General features: G+C 47.9%; 1 protein-coding gene across 1 annotated transcript in view; it reads left to right on the plus strand.

The window, feature by feature from the left end:
- Fhdc1 (FH2 domain containing 1) overlaps window positions 1-17,407 on the plus strand; it is a 38,141-nt gene extending 20,734 nt beyond the window's left edge. The window contains exons 5-12 of the mRNA XM_041658879.1: window positions 2,748-2,833; window positions 2,932-3,032; window positions 5,346-5,416; window positions 5,507-5,614; window positions 6,814-6,884; window positions 8,937-9,054; window positions 12,307-12,471; window positions 14,809-17,407. Coding sequence (XP_041514813.1) covers window positions 2,748-2,833; window positions 2,932-3,032; window positions 5,346-5,416; window positions 5,507-5,614; window positions 6,814-6,884; window positions 8,937-9,054; window positions 12,307-12,471; window positions 14,809-16,872 — 2,784 coding nt within the window. The 3' untranslated portion in view covers window positions 16,873-17,407. The remainder of the gene's footprint in view (window positions 1-2,747; window positions 2,834-2,931; window positions 3,033-5,345; window positions 5,417-5,506; window positions 5,615-6,813; window positions 6,885-8,936; window positions 9,055-12,306; window positions 12,472-14,808) is intronic.
- Window positions 17,408-18,526: the final 1,119 nt, after the last annotated feature.

Genomic DNA, 18,526 nt, shown 5'->3' on the forward strand with positions numbered 1-18,526 from the left:
TTTTTTTTTGTCTGAGTTTTCTGGGCAGGGTCTTGCTAGGCAGCCTAAGCTGGCCTGGAACTCATCCTGGGCCTCCTGGGTTGCTGGGTACCACGAGGACAGGCTCCAGCTGGCACTGCTTCCGAGGGCTTGAACTCATGTTGCCAGGCATCATGGGAGGGTGGAAGAGGAGGCTTCCATGGTCTGGAGTGCGGCTCCATGATAGACCTTGTATTTAGCCTTTTAAGACCCTGAGTGGAGAACCCAGGAAAGATATTCCTTTCCATTAAGGAAGGTGTACAATTGGTCAGTACTTCTGGTCACCAGTTAGTAGTAAGCATGGGTTAGTTGCAACCAGACTTAAGAGAAAGACTCTTAGAAGTGATTTTGCTCTCAGCTTGGTCCAGTTTTCTGTGTAAAGAAGGCAGGATTTCAGGGAACCCTGATTGCTCTTCGAGCAGATGAGGGAGGGGGACTTGATCGAGGGAGGGGGAGGGAAATGGGAAGCGGTTGTGGGGAGGAGGCAGAAATCCTAAATAAATAAATAAATAAATAAATAAATAAATAAAAGAAGGCAGGATTTTTCTGTCTGATGCACTTTGAGCTTTGTCTCGCCTCTGCCTCTGCTTGCTGTTTGTCCATCTACCAACTGTTTATCTGTCTACCTACGTCAGAGCTCTACCACAGGAGGGGAATACGTGTGTGTTTAAAAACCTTCATCCATCTTGTTTTTTTTTTTTTTAATAGCAGTCTGTTCAGTGTAGATAAGTGGAAATAACTAGAATGACGAGCAAGTAAAGAGGAAAGTGACTGGCAACTGTAGTGGGGAGGGGTAGACATCTTGATTTGTGGAAATGGGATCTTCATACTGTATAGACTATTTATCTGTCTTTTCATTGGACAGATCATTTTTCGGTATTTTACTTTTGGCTAAGGGTGTTACTTGTGTGTACTGATGGGGTCTGTGTGAGGTGCACAGCAGTGTGTGCTGATCAAATCCAGCATCCCTTTGTCCATCTTTCCCTTCCCCTGGACAGCCTTGCTCATCACTGTTCTACAGTCAAGACATTTCTTAGCTTCTTCATAGGTCGGAGAATCCGCAGTACTTGTCTGTCAACGTCTGGCGTATTCCGCTTACTGTAATGCCGTGTGGTTCCATCCATTTTGTTATGCAAGACAGGCTTTCACTCTTTTCTATACCTGAATGATGCACTGTTGACTATAATTCCACATTTTCTTTATCTGTTTGCCTGTTTGTTGATCAGCATCCAGGTCAGTTCTATACCTTAGCTGCATCATAATCAGGTATCTTAATATCCATTGCTCAGCAGAAGCTTTTTTCCCTATTTCCTGCTGGAGAGCCGACCTGTACTCACTTCAATGGCGTAGTCCAGGCTGAGGTAGTCCAGTGGTGGAGCATATGCTTCTCACACCTCTATCCCAACAATGGGGGCAGGGGAAACAGTAGCCAGGTGACACGACACATGTCTGTAATCCTAAAGTTCAGAAGGTTGAGGCAGGAGGAGCAAGACTTGGAGATCAGGTTAAAGAGCAAAACCCTACACAAAAAGAACAAGTAAAAAACAATGGTTATTGTCACTTAGACCTACAACCTGCTGCCTTGTTTTGAAAGAAATTAGTAAAGAAAAGAATGGGTTTACTTAGTTCAGCCATGGAGAGAGAAAACGTAAGAGGGCTTTTCTGTCCTGCCAGCCAGTTCCCGAATAACCACACAGAGACTTATTATTAATTATAAATGTTTGGTCAATAGCTTAGGCTTGTTACTAGCTAACTCTTGTATTTTAAATTAACGCATATTTCTTATCTATGCTCTGCCACGTGGCTTGGTATATTTTCCCAGTATGGCAAGTTCATCTCCTCCTCTCTGTGCCCCCTCGAAATTCTTTTTTTAAGAAAAAATTTGTTTATTTTATTATATATACACTTTCCAGGAGACAATACCAGATCTCATTACAGATGTTTATGAGCTACCATGTGTTTGCTGGGAATTGAACTTAAGACCGCTGGCAGAGTAATCAGTGCTCTTAACCTCTGAGCCATTTCTCCAGCCCCCTCCTCAAAATTCTTTTACTCTGCCTATCTTCTTCCCAGCATTCTCTCTGCCCCCAAAATCCTGCCTAGCTATTGGCCAATCAGTTCTTTAGTAACAGTGAGAACAATATATATTTAAAGTGTACAAAAAGTTTATTCCACAGCAAGAAAGAACCTATTTTTTTCTCCCCACTGGTGCCCAAGGCTCTTTTAGACTTTATAGGAAATGTGGCCAAGGTCAGAAAACGTGGATTTGGCTGGGGATTTTACCTGCCCTTTCCCCAGGGAAGGCGGCCTGAGCTCCAGGTCTGTTCTTGCAGGCTATGTCCATTCTCCTGGTGTGGAGGTCACTAGTGTGCCTTTAGAATTTAGGAAATCCCTCCACCTGTTCATCAGGTTCTCTCTCAGCTTGAGTCCCAGCCACATCGTTTACCCCTCCCTCAGTAGAGCTAGGCCTGAGACTCAGTGGTACAGTGCATGGCTAGATGCTCAGGACCTGGGCTCATCCCCAGATACGAAGATGGATAAACAAGCAAGCAAAGAAAAAATAATACAGTAGTAGGTGTGGATTCTTTTTTCTTAGGTCTACATTTTATTAATTCGAATTTAGCACTGAAACATTAATTTTTTTAGAATGATCCTAAAATGAATTTTAATCTTAAATTTTGATCAATGATTTTTTTTTTCCTCTTCTCCCCTTTTCTCTTGCCTTTTAGGTTAAGAAGTTAAAGACATTTAACGGCGATGTGTCCAAGCTTTCTCTGGCAGATTCCTTTCTGTACGGCTTGATTCAGGTGCCAAAGTAAGGCTGCTTCTCTGGCCACTGCCTCTGTGGAGCGGGGTCGTTACTGACGCCTGCTACAGTTTTACTGAACTTTTTATTTTCGTATTGCTTTTTAGCTATTCACTTCGGATTGAAGCCATGGTGCTAAAAAAGGAATTCTTGCCTTCTTGCTCCTCCCTGTACCAAGACATAACAGTCCTAAGAACGGCCACACAAGGTAACTGGTGGTGTGTTTCCATGCACGGCTGCTTTCATCAGTGTGGGGAGCTGTTGGTCTCTTATAAAAAATTCAGATGAAATTGGAAATGGATGATCCCATTTTTGGATCACCTAGAAAGGGAAAAAGGTATGAGGAGGGATGAAGTTCAAGTAATGAACATCAATTTGCATATTATCTTTCCGTGGAAGAAAGTTTCTTTCATCTCAGGCTTCAGAGCAAACATTACAAGTAGCAACCTGTCTTGCTTCTCAACGTGGTTAGCTTTCCGTGTTCCGTGTGTGTGTGTGTGTGTGTGTGTGTGTGTGTGTGTGTGTGTGTGATGTCTGTGTGGAGTATAGTGTGTTGTGCATATGGTATAACATATGTTTGCATTATGTGTGGTGCTATGGCATTTGTGGTATTTAGTAGGTAGTGTGTGTGCACAATATATCGTGTGTGGAGTTTAGTACATAGTATGAGGAGTGTGATGCTGGTGAGTGTGGTACAGTATGTAGCATGCGCACATGTGTGATACACATAAGCACAGTCCCTGTGTCCTGGACCGTCTTCACCTTCCTTTCTCTGCTGACTGGGACTGGTCTTCCCAAAGCAGGCAGACCTTTCCAGGCTGAGGCAATGTGCCTTTTCCTGCCACGGCGCCTGAGGTTTCTGTTCCGTGGCTTCTCCCACCTACCACCCTCCTAGACTCCAGCACGTGAACATCTGTCACAGCTGAGATGGGTCAGCTGATCCTTTTACTTCTAAAACAGCTGAGCTTTTCCTGCCCAGCCTCCGAGGGGCTGGGGCCTTTGTCTCTGGCTTTTTGTGTGTCTTGAGAGGGTAGGCTGGCAGCTACAGCTCCTGGCACTCACCGCCCTGGCACCGGCAGGTCCACCCACCTTCCCGTCTTCAGCTTCCCCAGCTTGGTTCCCTCCCAGTTACTTCTTTACTGGTTTTTCTGGACCTGTCTACTCCTATTTGGTGCTCCTGTTCAGTTGCTCTTGCCTGTGGTGAGAGAAAGCCCTCCCTCCAGCCCACCACATTTTCTTTGTGTTGGAGCGGCACTAAGAATAAGAAAAGGAATTCTTCTTTTTCCAGTATGGAGGCCTCTTTCGTTTCTTCCCATTCTGAGGCTGTTTGCTGTTGCAGCCATGGAAGGGCTGAGCTTCTGGTTCAAACAGCGTTGGGAGCACTTGTTTTCGTATTGAGCAATATAAATTCGTGGGCATGGAGGAAACGTTTCTTATCTGCGTAACCTTCCCAAACTGGCCTTCTTAGATAACAAAATACAGGCACTGGTCCAAACGTAATGTTTTGAAAGTAATACCAGACTTAGTGGAGAATAGTGACCTACAAATACCGTAGGTGACATTTTATTACCTGCGCTGTCACTTTAATAACTGCGCTGTTTGGTTCAGCTTCCCAAATGTGTACTTTCAGTTGGGTTTCTTTATAGACATGTATAAGAGATTTTGTGTTAATAAAGAATTAGCTTACTGGTAGGATACCTTGCTCAGCCTTGATGTGGGTGGGGGTGGGGGAGGCTTGGTCCTGCCTCAACTAGATAGGCCAGGCTTAGTTGACTCCCCATGGGAGGCCTTACCCTCTCTGAGGAGTGGATGGGGCAGGGAAGGAGGTAGGGGGAGAATGGGAGGAACTGTGGTTAGTATGTGAAATGAATTTTAAAAATCATAAATATATATATATATATATATATATATATATATACGCTAAAGGAAGTGACTAAAAGAAAGAATTAGTTTACTAATCTGTTACCCTAAGTTCCCTTTTATAGCCGTCAGCCAATCCAGAAGGAAATGTGTTTTGAATAAGATGGAAAGATGTTTTGGGTACCAGGGGCTTGAGGGTTAGTGGTTTGCAAGTTATTTACATGACCTCCCGGCTTGTTTATTTTCTATCTTTTCCTAACTCATTGGCTAAGCAAAATGTTGCTGGCTCTTGGATTTCATGTTTCATAAAGACACTCTTACATGGCAGTGAGCAGAAGGAAGAAAAAAGCCAAGGAATGAACTGCTGACAGGGAGGAGTCTCCACGGCTCAGTGTTTCCTCGGGGTGCTCTGCTTCCTGGGACTTGAAAATTGTCAGCGAATGGCTTTGTGTAGTGTTCAACTGCCCTACATGTTTGGTCCCTAGCTAAACACGAGGCCATAGGTCATATTATATGTCTATTGTCACAGGCATGACTGTAGTAAAAGTGGGTTTGCTTTGGGGTCAGAGCTTGCTTCAGGCATGCTGCAACTAGCTTGTGGTAGCTGCCTTCTATGCATGGGACGGCTTTCTAAGGCGCAGTGGTGTGCTCCTTTTGACAGAGCTGATGTCGTGTGAGGAGCTCCATTCGATATTACACTTGGTGCTCCAGGCCGGGAATATCATGAATGCCGTAAGTAGAGCCCAAAACAAGACGGGTGCCTGTTTTGGTTGTCTGTCTGTAGGCTCAACACATGTCTTTCTCTTGCTTTGCCTTCTTTAGGGAGGGTATGCTGGCAATGCTGTAGGATTTAAACTGTCTTCTTTACTCAAATTGGCGGACACAAGAGCAAACAAGCCTGGGATGAATCTTCTGCATTTTGTCGCTCAGGTAAGTGGAGAGCGGAAGACCCCCTGTGCACACCAGTGGAGACAGTGATGGTTTCCCCATCAGGAAAAAGACAAGACATATACAAAGAAGATTCTGTCTCTAGAAGCTTTGTGGATTCCCCAGTTCGAGCTATGGAGGGGACTGGACAAGGGAGGCAGTGAGGCTGGATTCAGAACGTAGGGAAGAATTCAAAGGTCAGAGGTCACGGAAAGCAGGCAGAAGTGTGAGCGCAGTAACAGCATGACCAGGATTTTTGTTTTAAGAAAATAAGACATGGTGAAGACTGGGTTGGAGAAAAACAAGAACGAGGTCTGAGGAGACATCCTGGCCATAGCTGTCTGGTGTAAGCTGGCAGGGATAACCACTATAGGGGTAGAGAGGAGAAGGCTAGGTGTGAAAACCTTGATGAAAGATGAATCCGATTTGTGACCAGTATCTTGGGAACTGTGCCTTAGAGTACTGTCTGCTACTGTAAGATCTGGAGTCTCCTGCCCGTAGCTTCTTTTCTCTGGAGTCTGGGGATGAAGACCAGGGTCTTAGCAAGCTGGGCAAGCAGTCTCCCCAGCCCAGCCTCTAGTCTTCAGTACTTGACTGAAAAGTCAGTATCCAAAGCACTGAAGTGAGAGACTGTTTAGTTACCCAGCCTGAAACACAGTTAGCACTTCTGACAGCTGTGGGCCTTGGCTCTAGGTGGCTTGGGCCCTGCTCCTGTAGGAAGGCATCCTCTAACTGGTTCCTTCCCACTCACCCCTCCCGAGTCAGCCTGCAAACAGCTGAAGAATCCAGATACCGCCTGGGCTTCTATGCCTCTCATTAAAGTTGGCTTGCAAACTGGTTTAACAGTCAGAGGCATCCCGTACCTTCATCGAGGAGCACGTTCACCAAGATGCCTGCCATTTAGGCAGGGTATATTGGGTTCTCTGGGGAACAATGGGTGCTAAGCTGCTGCCTCATTCCATTGAGTTTCAATGCACTTGAGTTGAATTTCACGTGGGGATCGTTTGTCTTGGGAAGGTTAAAAGTATCTGAACAGTGGAGGGCAGTTCTGGTAAATCTTAGGAAGAATGTCAAAGTCCATGTCTCGGGGAACTGCCCTCAGTGTAGCAAGCTGAAAACTAAGTGTTGTTTTGATAGCTCCCTGAAGCTCTAAGGGAATGAGGCTTCCCTCCCAGGAAGACTAGAATCTGTCTTTGTTCCAGGAAGCCCAGAAGCAAGATGCCATCCTTCTACACTTTTCTGAGAAGCTGCAGCACGTGCAGGAGACATCGAGGTGAGCACAGGGACAAACAGCAGCTTGGCTTCCTTGCCCGTCTTCCCATGGAAATGGCCGAGTACTCTCAGATTCCAGGCTGGACTCTGAAACGTTTTCTCTTGTTGAGATCTTTTCTCTTGTTCTTCTTTTCCGTGTGTTTGCTGCAAGTGTGTGTGCACCTTTGAAATGTGGAGACTTTGAAAAACTAATGGTTATTTTTAGACTAAAAGAAACCATTTTAGTCTATTCTAAAGAACACCATTCTGTATAAGGAAAAAATGGGGATCTGAACTTCAAATCCCTCCCACAACCCAAGAGGTTGAGCGGGCACAGCTTACGACCTTGGGAGTTGGTTTAGATCAGACTTATAGGGCCAACATCACTATTTCCCTGTGGACTCGAACATGGTACATTTATTTTCTATTGCATTCAAAGAGTTTGGAACCACACCAAGGCCCGTGAAAGGACCTGATTCTAAATTAGTCACTCAGCTTTACAGAGAAAGTATCTACCAAGCATGAAGCCCTAATTACATTACTCTAATTTGCTTCTAAACCTAAGATAGATGCATGCTTCAATGCAACAATGATCTCTGTGTATGTATTATCATCTCCTTTCTGTTATTTAACTTATAATAGGCCCATGCATCCTCCGGTAAACACTGCAGTTAATTGTTCCTCAAGAAAAGAGTCTTGGTTTTTTCACATCTGCTGCCATCCAGGCCTTAAATACTGCTAGCCTGGCTGGGTTCTGGTCACCAGCAGAGAAGTACTCCATGCAGAATTGGGAAGATATGCCCACAGTTGCCTCTGATGAGGTAGCTCAATTCGCCACTGCTTGTATCAACCAAATTAATATTATATACTTTTTAAAAAATGAGCTCTTACTATGTTGTCCAGGTTGGACTGGAATCCTTGGGCTGAAATGATCCTCCTGCCTCAGCTTCTTGAGTATCTGGAATTACAGGCAGATAACACCATGGCTGACTATGTAATGTCCTTACTATTTGAGTGACTATAGCCAGCCATAACAGCATGAACCATCTACACATAAGGAAATAAACCACAGCTCCTAGTGCTGTCATTAGACAGTACCTAACTGTTATTGACATCCAGCCACTGATAATAGGTCTTCCAGACAGGAGGATTACCAGTGCAAAGATTAAATGCTTCATAATTCGTGTTTACTGATCCCCAGATGATGCTCCAAGAAAACACAGATATAAGATACAAACTTTTTTTAATTCCTAAAAGAAATTAATATTTAAATGTTTTTGCTATATTAATACTATAGAAACATTACATATATATGAAGGAAATTAGTGTTATGCTTCTGAGTTAGCATTTTTGACATTTTTGTCGTGAAAGAGCCTCTCCCAGTCAGGTTTGTTTATCTGAAGTGGAGGGAGAATGACAAACACAAGTAAAGTAGAATTAGTCCTTAGGTTAAGACTCGTGTACCACCAAAGACCAGCAGAAGTAGAAAACTTTTTTGCACAATAACAACAACAAAAACCCTAAAATTCATAATAGCAACACAGATGCATTCAAATGTACAAAATTCCTCTGGATTTTGAGTTTCACCTGTACCCTTTCCTAGTGACAAAACTGTCTTGGTGATCTTCCTTTAATAGCCAGAACAAACACACAGCAATCAGCCCAGCTGATTTGCAGCATGGTTGGCCATGTTTTAGTTCTCCGAGGTGGGATCTGGCTCCCTGCGGATGTCAGCTTCCCTTGCCTGGCTCGCTGTGAGTGAGAGCATCCCACCACGAGGAAAGTGGCTGCTCCGAGTCTCCCTGGGGTTAGTTTCCATGCTTGTTGCCCGGTGGTGCTGAGACCACTTGTGTGGGAAGCTCCCTCAGTCCCGCGGGCCGGGTTAGCTGGCAGCCTGCTCTCCTTAAGTCTTGTGTGTTAATGGGTAGGTGATTCACTCAGGATCTAAATACAGTAGATGTGATCCCAGCAGCTTCCCTGTCCCAGGCCTGGCCAAAGATGGGTCTTTTTTGGCACAGCCACACACCACACGGTGTCTTGGTGCCAGCTGCCCACTCTCCCCTTCTGTCTTCAGGTTATCTCTGGATGTCACTGAGACGGAGCTACACTCGCTCTTTGCCAGGACAAAATCGCTTCAGGAAAACATCCAGAGGGACCAGGAGCTGACTCGGCAGATGGAAGACTTCCTCCAGGTCAGTCCCTCTCCTGGTCCAGCAGGCCAGTCTGTGTGATTGGTGGGGGCGGGGGCAGCAAGTGCTCGATCACGGTTTCCCTGCAAGTGAATACGAGGATCTTTCTGTCCTCTCCTGGCAGAGGACAGCGATGACCATCTCAGAATCTGCTTCTAAGAAGGGCTTCTGCCTGGCAGCCCTCTCACCCTGGGGCTCTGCCTGGCAGCTGGAGGTTTGGCTCTGTAGCCGGCATGTTTTTGGATAACTGGAGAGAGTTCCGCAGAACATTGACACTGGAGGGTTTGGGCTGACGCTCCTTCGTGAGTGTCTGTAGAGGGGAGAGACCGATTGTACCTGTTGTGTTTTTCTCTGACGGCATCAGGGCGCACACGGCTCCAGTGCCCATCAGCACCCAAACACATCAGCCCGCAGGGTGTGTCGGGAGCCACCCCAAATAACATCAACAAAAACCAGTAGAGTGGATCTGTTTGGGACAGCTCAGGGTGACTCACTAATCACATAGTCTGATGTACTTCTTTTATCTGCCTCATTTAAAAAACAAAGTGATACCTCCATCCTGGTCCTGTTGCATCTAGCCTCCTGTGAGACCCTTGAGCCATGCACGGCAGAGCTGCCACGGCAGAAGACAAGAAGAGCCTGTGAGGCCATCCAAATCTCCACTGGTTTGGAACCCAAGGCCTTGTGCCTGCAGTCAGGTGCTGGACCAGGAGAGGCATGCAGCAGCAATGCAGGGGCTGTCACCATCTCCGATAAACGTGGTCAGGGACATAAAACAGAGCAGGAATCCTGAAATAGGAACCGCCACACATTGAAATTTAGATTCTGGTTGTTTTCTTCAGTCCAGTTCTTACTTTAAGTATTACAATCTTATACTAAACCTTTTCGTCCTGGAGGTGCCGGGGATTGAACCTACGGCTTTGTACAAGCTAAGCACACACCCTCAACTGAGTTACCCCTCCAGATGTATTATTGAAGTCTTCTATATAAAGACCCAGCTGCCTGCTACTCACCACTGGGCTGCTGTTCAGAGGCAACCTTGTTTTAGCTCTTTAAACATTTTTTTTTGGTAGTGTTTGTTTTAACAGTGCGGAGAATCTTGTTCCTGCTGGACCAGGACAGGACCTTTAAGTGACAGCTCCAACCTCAGCATTGTTTATAACCCGTGTAGACAGAAGGTGCTACACAGATGGACATTTTCTGGGTAGTGCGTGAGGCTTCTGGGAGGGGGCTTGACTCAGACCTCAGACACTAATCTAAAGACCACGCGTCTTTTGCTTTGAGCAGCACAGAGCTGTTTAAGTCTTGTGGGTTTTCTCATTTGTTTGGCGATGGCGTTTGTTTGTTTGTGTGTGTACATATGTGCAGGGATTGGAACCCAGAGCTTACACGCTAGGTAAGCCCTTCCAGCTCTCATGCAAGGCTTTTGGGCAGAAAGATACATAAACACATCTTTTTTTTGCAACTTTATGTCATCATTTTGACCCCACTTTGGGCCTGGGGCTTCGACCCACAGCCGGTCAGCAAGTCAGTGCTGAAAGCGCAGGTTCACCCCATGGCTGCTGGGCTGTGGTCTCCTTGGCTGGCACAGCTCGTTCCAGCTTTGTGCAGAGTGCTGTGGAATTTATGACGTCACACTCTGCGGTGGCTCTTTTCAGGCTGACGTTCAGAATGTTTGGTTGTCCCAGGTGCCGAGGGCAACTTGGGTCCGGTTAGGCTTTTCCGTCCTGGTATCCATCCATCCCCACGGCGTCTGCAGAGAAGTCATAGGATGTGTCAGGAGGCCTGCTCTCCCACAGTGAGGGAGCTGTTCTTGCCTGAGTTTGTTGTTGTTGTTTTAGGTTTTTTTTTTTGTTTGTTTTTTGTTTTTTTGCCATGCAGAATGACAGACTAAGAGTTAGCTTTCTCCAGTGAAAAGAATGTATCAGGAAGGCTCTTACTCCCTTGGGCCACTGACTCAGATGGTTACTGTCTCTGGTTTCACTCTGCTGAAGAGTTGTCCCCCACCACCCCTAGAACGTATCTGGGTTAAGCAAAGGCTTACTAAGGGGAAAGTGGTCGACCGGTGGGAGGTGCCACATCTGACAGGAATTTCCATTTCTGCTCTGTGGCTGGCTGAGTGTGCACAGACAGCAGCTCCCCTCCTCCAAAGCGGGGAACCTGTTTCTTTCCCACACCTTAGGCCCAGCCCCTCACTCCACAAGAACTTGTTTGTGGTTAGACGTCCTTAAAATACAAACGTAAGAGTCCTTTGGTGAAATAACATGCTTCCTACATTCCTTCTTCATCCAAGGCTAGTAAACAAGGCAACGGCAACAGACTTGAACACAGAAACTCCAATATCCAGTCCCCTTTCTCTCGCCACTCTGTTACCTCATTATGGCGCAGACGCTGTCGCTAACCTCTATCGGGGAACTGTGCCTGTGACCCTTGGACATCACAAACCCTTTTCTAGATGGACGTGCGACCTTCTATCGTGGCCAGCACTGACTTTCTGGCCGGCTTCAACATGACTTGTCTAAGTATCACTGCAATCTGTGGTGGCCTTGGAAACTGACACATCCCAGAGGAGTCAGGAAAAGTCGAACAGAAACATAGGGATTGGAACGGACCTGACGATCAGAACTGGGGAGTTCTGATACACCCCAAACCTACTGCGCGTGGGGCACAGCTGTCTCTGGTAGCATCCCAGGGTTCCATCCTGGTCAGTGGGGACAGTAACCCAGTAGAGTTTGTTTGCAATTAGGTATAGATCTTCTCTCAGCCAGATAACACAGGCAGCTTGTCAGGACAAGCTAACTTCTGAGACCTTGGCCCAAAGAAGAGGAGGAAAAACAAATATAGCAGAATTTCTTAATGACGGCAGGCTGTTTTCCTTGTAGTGCTCTTAAAGGTGAGCTTTGGTCTATGACGTTCTATGGGTTAAGGCTCTCATATTTACTTGAAGACAAGGGTCTTGCTATGTAACCCAGTGGGCTTTGAACTCCTAATCCCCCAGTCCCAGTCTCCCAGATGCTGTGGTTATAGGTGTGTATGAGCACTCCTGGCTTCTTCAGTTCCTTTTGTGGCTTCCAGGCCTCAGGCAGGAGGTCACCTTGTTCTCTCGAGGTTTGCTTTGGGCAGACTCATTTTCCTCTTGGCTCTGAGTGGCCTTCGCAGCCTTCCCTTTGCAGAGACCTGAAATTGAACCCCGACAGCGTGTCCACCCCAGGTGACCCTGTTTACCACATGGGTCCCTGTTTGTTTTTCCTCCAGTTTGCTGTGGAAAAGTTGTCAGAGCTGGAACTCTGGAACCGGGAGCTGCAGGGCGAGGCTCACACTCTCATCGATTTTTTCTGTGAAGACAAAGAGACAATGAAACTGGATGAATGCTTCCAGATCTTCAGAGATTTCTGTACCAGGTTCAACAAAGCCGTTAAGGTATGGCTGTGGGCACTGCCCTGCTTCTGCAGTTAAGGTATGACTGTGGGCACTACCCTGCTTCCAGTCCTTGAGATATTCATTTTTCTGCTTACCGACCCAGTCCTCTGCCCATGGCAGAACGATGGTCATCAGTTCTTTGGTTTCAGGACCATCTGGCTTGGTGTCATGGCAGGTTCTTGGCAGGGATGAGGGGGAGGTGGCTCTGCTGTAGCATCAAGAGTCTGTCACGGTGGCCTTTGCTGATCGTACAGCATACAGAATACCCAAGAAGCATGTTGCTAGCTCATGTTGGTGAGTCTCGGAAGTTTCCTGTACTCCTGACTGTTTTTCTCAGCCCCTCCCTAGGAGGAAGTGTCAGCCTCTAGGGAGGCCTGCGTCACCTAGCAGAGAGGCCTTCCTCTTGCCTATTTCCAAAGCCACATACTGTTTTGGCATCGGCACTATGAGGACCGTGCTGCCCTTAGTGAGCAAAACCTTGAAGGTCTCCCAGATTGAGGGGGCCTGCTGCCTTAACCATTCAGACACTGGTCTCTTAGTTGAATCCAAAAACCAGAAAACTTCCCAGGTTGAGTGATAAGTGAAACATTTACCTGTTGATAAGAAAAATAAATAAATAAAAGTACCTCAATATCCAGTATCTCAGGTGACACTGAGGAGCCAATGAGGCTGACCCAGTTCATCTGCCGACCAGATTTTATTTATTACCTGCCTCTCATTTGATTATGGCAAAGGGTTCAACCTGAGGCTCTCACAATTGCTGTTTGAATACAGACTTATCCATACATGGATTTATTGGAGGAACTGTTCACATTTCTTCCAAGTCCAAAATTCCTTCGGGTTCCTTATCCACTCCCTTCTCCATCTAGCTGAGACCAGGGAGCTGCGCCTGCAGCCACGTTAACACACTGCTTTCCAAGCAGTGAGCTCAGCTGTGGGAGGCCATGGGGCTTGGCTGAAGCCAAACTGACCGCCTCTGAGGCTCTCACTCCATCTGGACGCTGCCAGCCTGTGAGAGGACACTGTTAGGGCCTGGGCCACCCCCACTATGTGAAGGCTTAAAATGGGAAGGCTGGGAAGCTTGGGGACCCTAGAGAGCCAAGACTCCCCAGGCAGCTCTCCACAGGAACTTGGAAAGGAAAACCCACTGGAAGAGGAAACGTATTGTCAAATAAAATCTGCTCACAATAACAGAGTTGAGGTGTCGGCGTAACTGCGTGATTGCGTGGGCCTCAGGACCCAAAAGAAACTCGTGAATTGTAACACAAATACAGCCGTCTCTGCATAGCCACGCCTGCAGATTCAGCCAACCACAAACTGAAAGTAGTCTTTTAAAATTCTATCTGTGCTAAATGCTAGGGACTTTTTTTTTTTTGCCATGCCATAAACAATACATATGTAACTCTTATACCGGGTTAGCTATAAGTAATTTAGAGTTGTTTTAAGGCGTATATGAGGATATGCATCATAGGCTATGTGCAAATTCTGTTCCATTTTGCATAAGGAACTTGAACATCCTCACATTTGTATCCAAGGGTGAACCAGGAACAAATCCCCTGGATATAGACAGGGCAGTAGCCTACGAGGCCACACAGAGGTGACAGACACTTTGGTGTCTCTGTTTGGGTTCTGTGTCATTGTGGAAGAGCCGTTGCTTTCCAACAGGATAAATGGTGAAGGATTTGTAGAGCACACCTGTTTATCTTGTCTGATTGTGGGAATGGGCCTGGGCACGAGGGACAGAACCATCCCTTCTGCTTCAGGCTGTGGCTGGCAGAGCCACCAGGGCATTTTTGATATTCGTACATTTATTTTGGTCCAGGGAGCACCCCGAGAACATGGTGAAAGGCGTCTCTCAATGTCTTTGGCATATGCTTATGTACCCAAATCAATGGTAAACAGAATGTCCTGCTGATGGGTCTATGTGCCTTGACTCAGAGAGGAGTATGGATAGAGCCACACAACTGGGTTGTGCAATTTTGTGTGTATCCTTTTAGCATCTCTCTGCAATTGCCTAGGTGACTTCGCTGGAATTGAGACTGTGTGCATATATACAATCATAGCCCGTACTAGAAGCTGGACATTGGGCCGAGGGATCAAATAAGAACTGTAGGCAGGTTGTTGGAGCCAAGTCTTCCATGCCCCTTTGTCAGATCCTTAAATTGCTTTGGGACGTTTTCCTGCCATGTATACACACACGTGCAAAAGGCAGAGTCTGTGTGGGGCGGCACCCAGGGTTGTCGGTGAAAGCCCCTCTCGTTAAATCTCAAAGTGAGTCGGCCTCGTGTCACACACCCGCTCTCTGTGTCTCACGCTGGCTTCCCTTCGCTCCCCTAGGACAACCATGACCGGGAGGAACACGAGCGGAAACAGTTACAGAGGCTGAGGGAGCTGGAGCAGAAGCGACGTTCCTGGACGACTGGGGAGCTCGGGGGCTTTGGCAGGAGCAGCAGTGAGAACGATGTGCAGACACTAGCTAAGAAGGGCACAGAAGAGCTGCCGTCCTTTCTGAAGCCCAGGCCCACCAGCCCCTCCTACCGGCCCCCCAGCACCCGCCGCTCTCGCCTCTCCCTGGGCATCTCTGCTGATCGCGAGCTCTTGACCTTCTTGGAGAGTGCCACTGGCAGCCCTGAGGACCCCAACAAATTCAACAGCTTACCCCGGAGCAGTCCCAGACAGGTCCGACCCACCATCGCCTGGATGGAGCCCAGCGAACGGCAGAACCATGACCCTAACATTGCACATGAACCTCAGGCCTCAAAGAAGCAGGAGAAAACCCCACGCTTGGCTTGGCAAAGTCAGTTTCCAACACCCCGGCTGGAGGAGCCAGCAGCCCCTTTCCCACCTACTGGACGGGGTAGGACGAGTATCCTCCGGAAAAGGAACAGTGAACCTGTGGGCTTGGGTCCCACAAAAACCCCTCCTCTCTTACCATTGGATCTGGGCATTAGGGAGCATGAATTGGTCACGGGGTTGGCACAGTTTGACCTCCAGAGTCCCAAGGGCCTGGAAGAAGCATCCCAACCGACTCTAAAGGACTTTTGTCCCACAGAGCTGCTGTCTCCAGAGCATCAGAGCTCACAGTCCCTTGAAGCTGGTGGTGACAGCCTCACACCCAGGGACACAGGTCCCCAGGAGGGTCTCAGCCCAGCTGGGGAGGATGACAGAGCTGTCTCTAATGAACCCAGCAGTGAGGCTCTTGTGTCTGTGGTTGTCACTGACACCGATGGTAAGGATCCTGGGCCTCTGCTCTATGTCTCGGATACCACAGACTGCTCACTGACTCTGGACTGCTCAGAGGGAGCCGACTCCAGACCAGCAGAAGAGCAGAGGGAAGAGAGAGAAGGGGCTACCTCAGTGTCCTCTGGGGCTGGAGAGGCAGGCAGCAGCCAGACCGTCTCCAACCCTGCTTCCAGTCCCCCTGGGGAGGTACCTGCTCCCAACTCCAGTAAGAGTGAGCCCAGCTGCCAGGGTGGCCTTCCGAAGGACAGACCCAGCAAAGGAAAGGATATCACGGCACTAAAGAGAAATTCCCTCAAAGAGCCATCCCCGGGGGCCTCAAAGCCAATCAGCGCCCGGCGCAGCCAAGGGGCAGCACCCAAGCCCGTGAGAACCTTGAACTCCTCTGAGAATGAGCACATGCGCAAAGTGGTGCCCATCTCCAAGTCCAGCAGGGGAGCAGGGCCCTGGAAGCGTCCAGAGCCGACATCCAAGGCTTCCCCTCGGGAGACACCCAGCAGCACAGACACACTGCTATCACGAAGGAGCTCAGTACGGGGGACCTCTGACACTTCACCCAGGAGGCCCCACGTGAGTGGGCCTGGGGCAGAGGAGCCCAGGTTGCCCCGCTCAAGTGGCAGTATGAGTGGGCGGCCAGGGAAGGAGGCCTTGGGACAGCCCAGGGCCTCGTTCAGGAAGCCCAGCGCCAAGCCCCTCAGAAACATCCCCAGACAGAAACCCGAAGAAAACAAGGTCAACAGCCCCAACTCACAAGACTCTGAAAGCCCCAAGGAAGAGGCCAAAGCGCCTCAGGCTTCAGGTGTCTCTAGAACCCTTCCTCCCGTCCCAAGCTTCGCTCGAAATACCGTAGCCTCCTCATCCCGGTGTATGCGACCGGATGCTCCACCTGCGTCCAGAGCCACCGGCATCACCAGGACAGTTTCCCAGCGGCAGCTTAGGGTCAAAGGTGGCCCCGAGGATTCTGCCTCCAAGGACAGTGGCACTTTGAAGAGGGCCAGCAGTGCCAGGACCTCTAAGAAGTGTCCTGAATCTTCTGGGGCTTCAAGTGCCAACGCAGAAACCCCACTGAAGGGCAGAGGGACAGGGGAAAGATCCTCTCTCAGACTGAAGGACTCAGGGCGGGCCACCCTAGGGAGGATCCTCCGTCCCCTGCAGAAGTGATGGGGCCTGTCTACATCTCTGCCTTCTGGGATTTTACCTGCCAGGACCGGCTGCTGGGGTGAGGTCACGGAGAGGCCAGTCTTTAATGTCTTGTTACACACCAAGCGACTCACAGGTCACGTCAGGAAAGGTACATGGAGATCTGTAGCCTGCTGTACAGACTTCTACGAAATGGAGGCTGAGAGTATTCTATTCTGCAGAGTGCTTTCCCAGACCCCAGCACCTCCTTTCGTTCATACTCAGGACCCTAACCCTAACTCCTACCCGAGACAAAGATCCGGTGATAGTCTGGACATGTAAGAGGACAATTCTTATGTAACAAGTAAAAAAAATTCTGGCCAGTTTTTATATATCAAAGACTTATTTTTTAATATTATAAAAATAAAGTGATGTTTTAGTTGGTTCCTTTTTCAGAGTGAAATGCCTCCCTGGGGAGGGGGTATTATCCTTACTATGAAGATGTTTGTACCTTCTTACTCCCATACCCCAGCCTCTGGGCTCCATCTGCACGCAGACACACCCATCCCTAGCCCACAGTGGCCTCTCAGAAGCTCTTGGGTGTTTGTAAGATTGGGTCTGTCTTCTCAGGGACTTTATGGCTTGCTTGGGTTCTCCTCAGATGATTCTGGGTGAGGATTTTATGTGAGTAGGATGTCAGACTAGTGTGGGTAGAATTCTAAGGCTCCCATGAGTTCAGGAGACCCCCCAGGGTGCAAGACTCATGGGGGAGCCCATGACTGTAGTCTGCCCTGAAGATGGGGTCAGCCATATAAGGTGCAGGGTTTTCCACAATCTGTGTCATGCTTTAGTGGGAAGACAGAAGGATCTGCTCAGCTGAGTGTGTCTTTCCGGTTTACCTTCCCATTTGTGCAATTGAGTGATGGTCACTCTCTTCTGTCACTCTGGGTGGAGAAAGAAATGACCTTTCCTGTGGGCCAGGCTTCCTTCTCTCCTGAAACCTCAGTTTCTTCCCTCCTACCCCTATTATTTTATTTTATTTTGCTTTTTCCGATGGGCTCTCACTGTGTAGTCTAGGTTAGCCTCTGTGTAGTCTAGGGAAATCCTCCTGCCTCAGCCTCCTGAGTGCTGGGTCAGTGGGTTCAAAGCACCATACCCAGCTCCCGGGATAGCTTCCTGGTGGCAGCTTCTCTTCCATGGCACAGTGCTTTTTAAGTTCTAAGAAAACCCAAACCAAGGTTGGTTTGTTTATTTGAAACAGACTTCTGCCCCCAAGAAAACCTGATTTCAGAAATTTTAACATCAGGAAAATGTATACCAGAGATCAGGCATCCTGTAAGAATGAGCTTGGCTATTGCCCAAGTTCCTTTCATTATGTTTTTGTCTTTAATCTAAATTTTTACTTTATGTGTATTTTATGTGCATTGGTGTTTTGCCTGCATATGTGTCTGTATGAGGATGTCATCCCCTAGAACTGGAGTCACAGACAGGTGCAAACCGCCATGTGGGTGCTGGGAATTGAAGCCAGGTTCTCTGGAAGAGCAGCCAGTGCTCTTAACTGTTAATTCATCTCCTCAGCCTCAGTGCCCCTCCACACACACTTTAAGTTTTATTTTTACACTACATCTTCATTAAGCCTGGGAAATAGAAAGTATACTTGAAACTCTTGATTTTCTAAAGCCCCACCCCCTTGTCT

The sequence above is a fragment of the Microtus oregoni genome, unplaced genomic scaffold (assembly GCF_018167655.1).
Source record: "Microtus oregoni isolate MIOR12 unplaced genomic scaffold, Mior012 000010F_ref0000083, whole genome shotgun sequence".
NCBI classification, from domain to species: Eukaryota; Metazoa; Chordata; class Mammalia; order Rodentia; family Cricetidae; genus Microtus; species Microtus oregoni.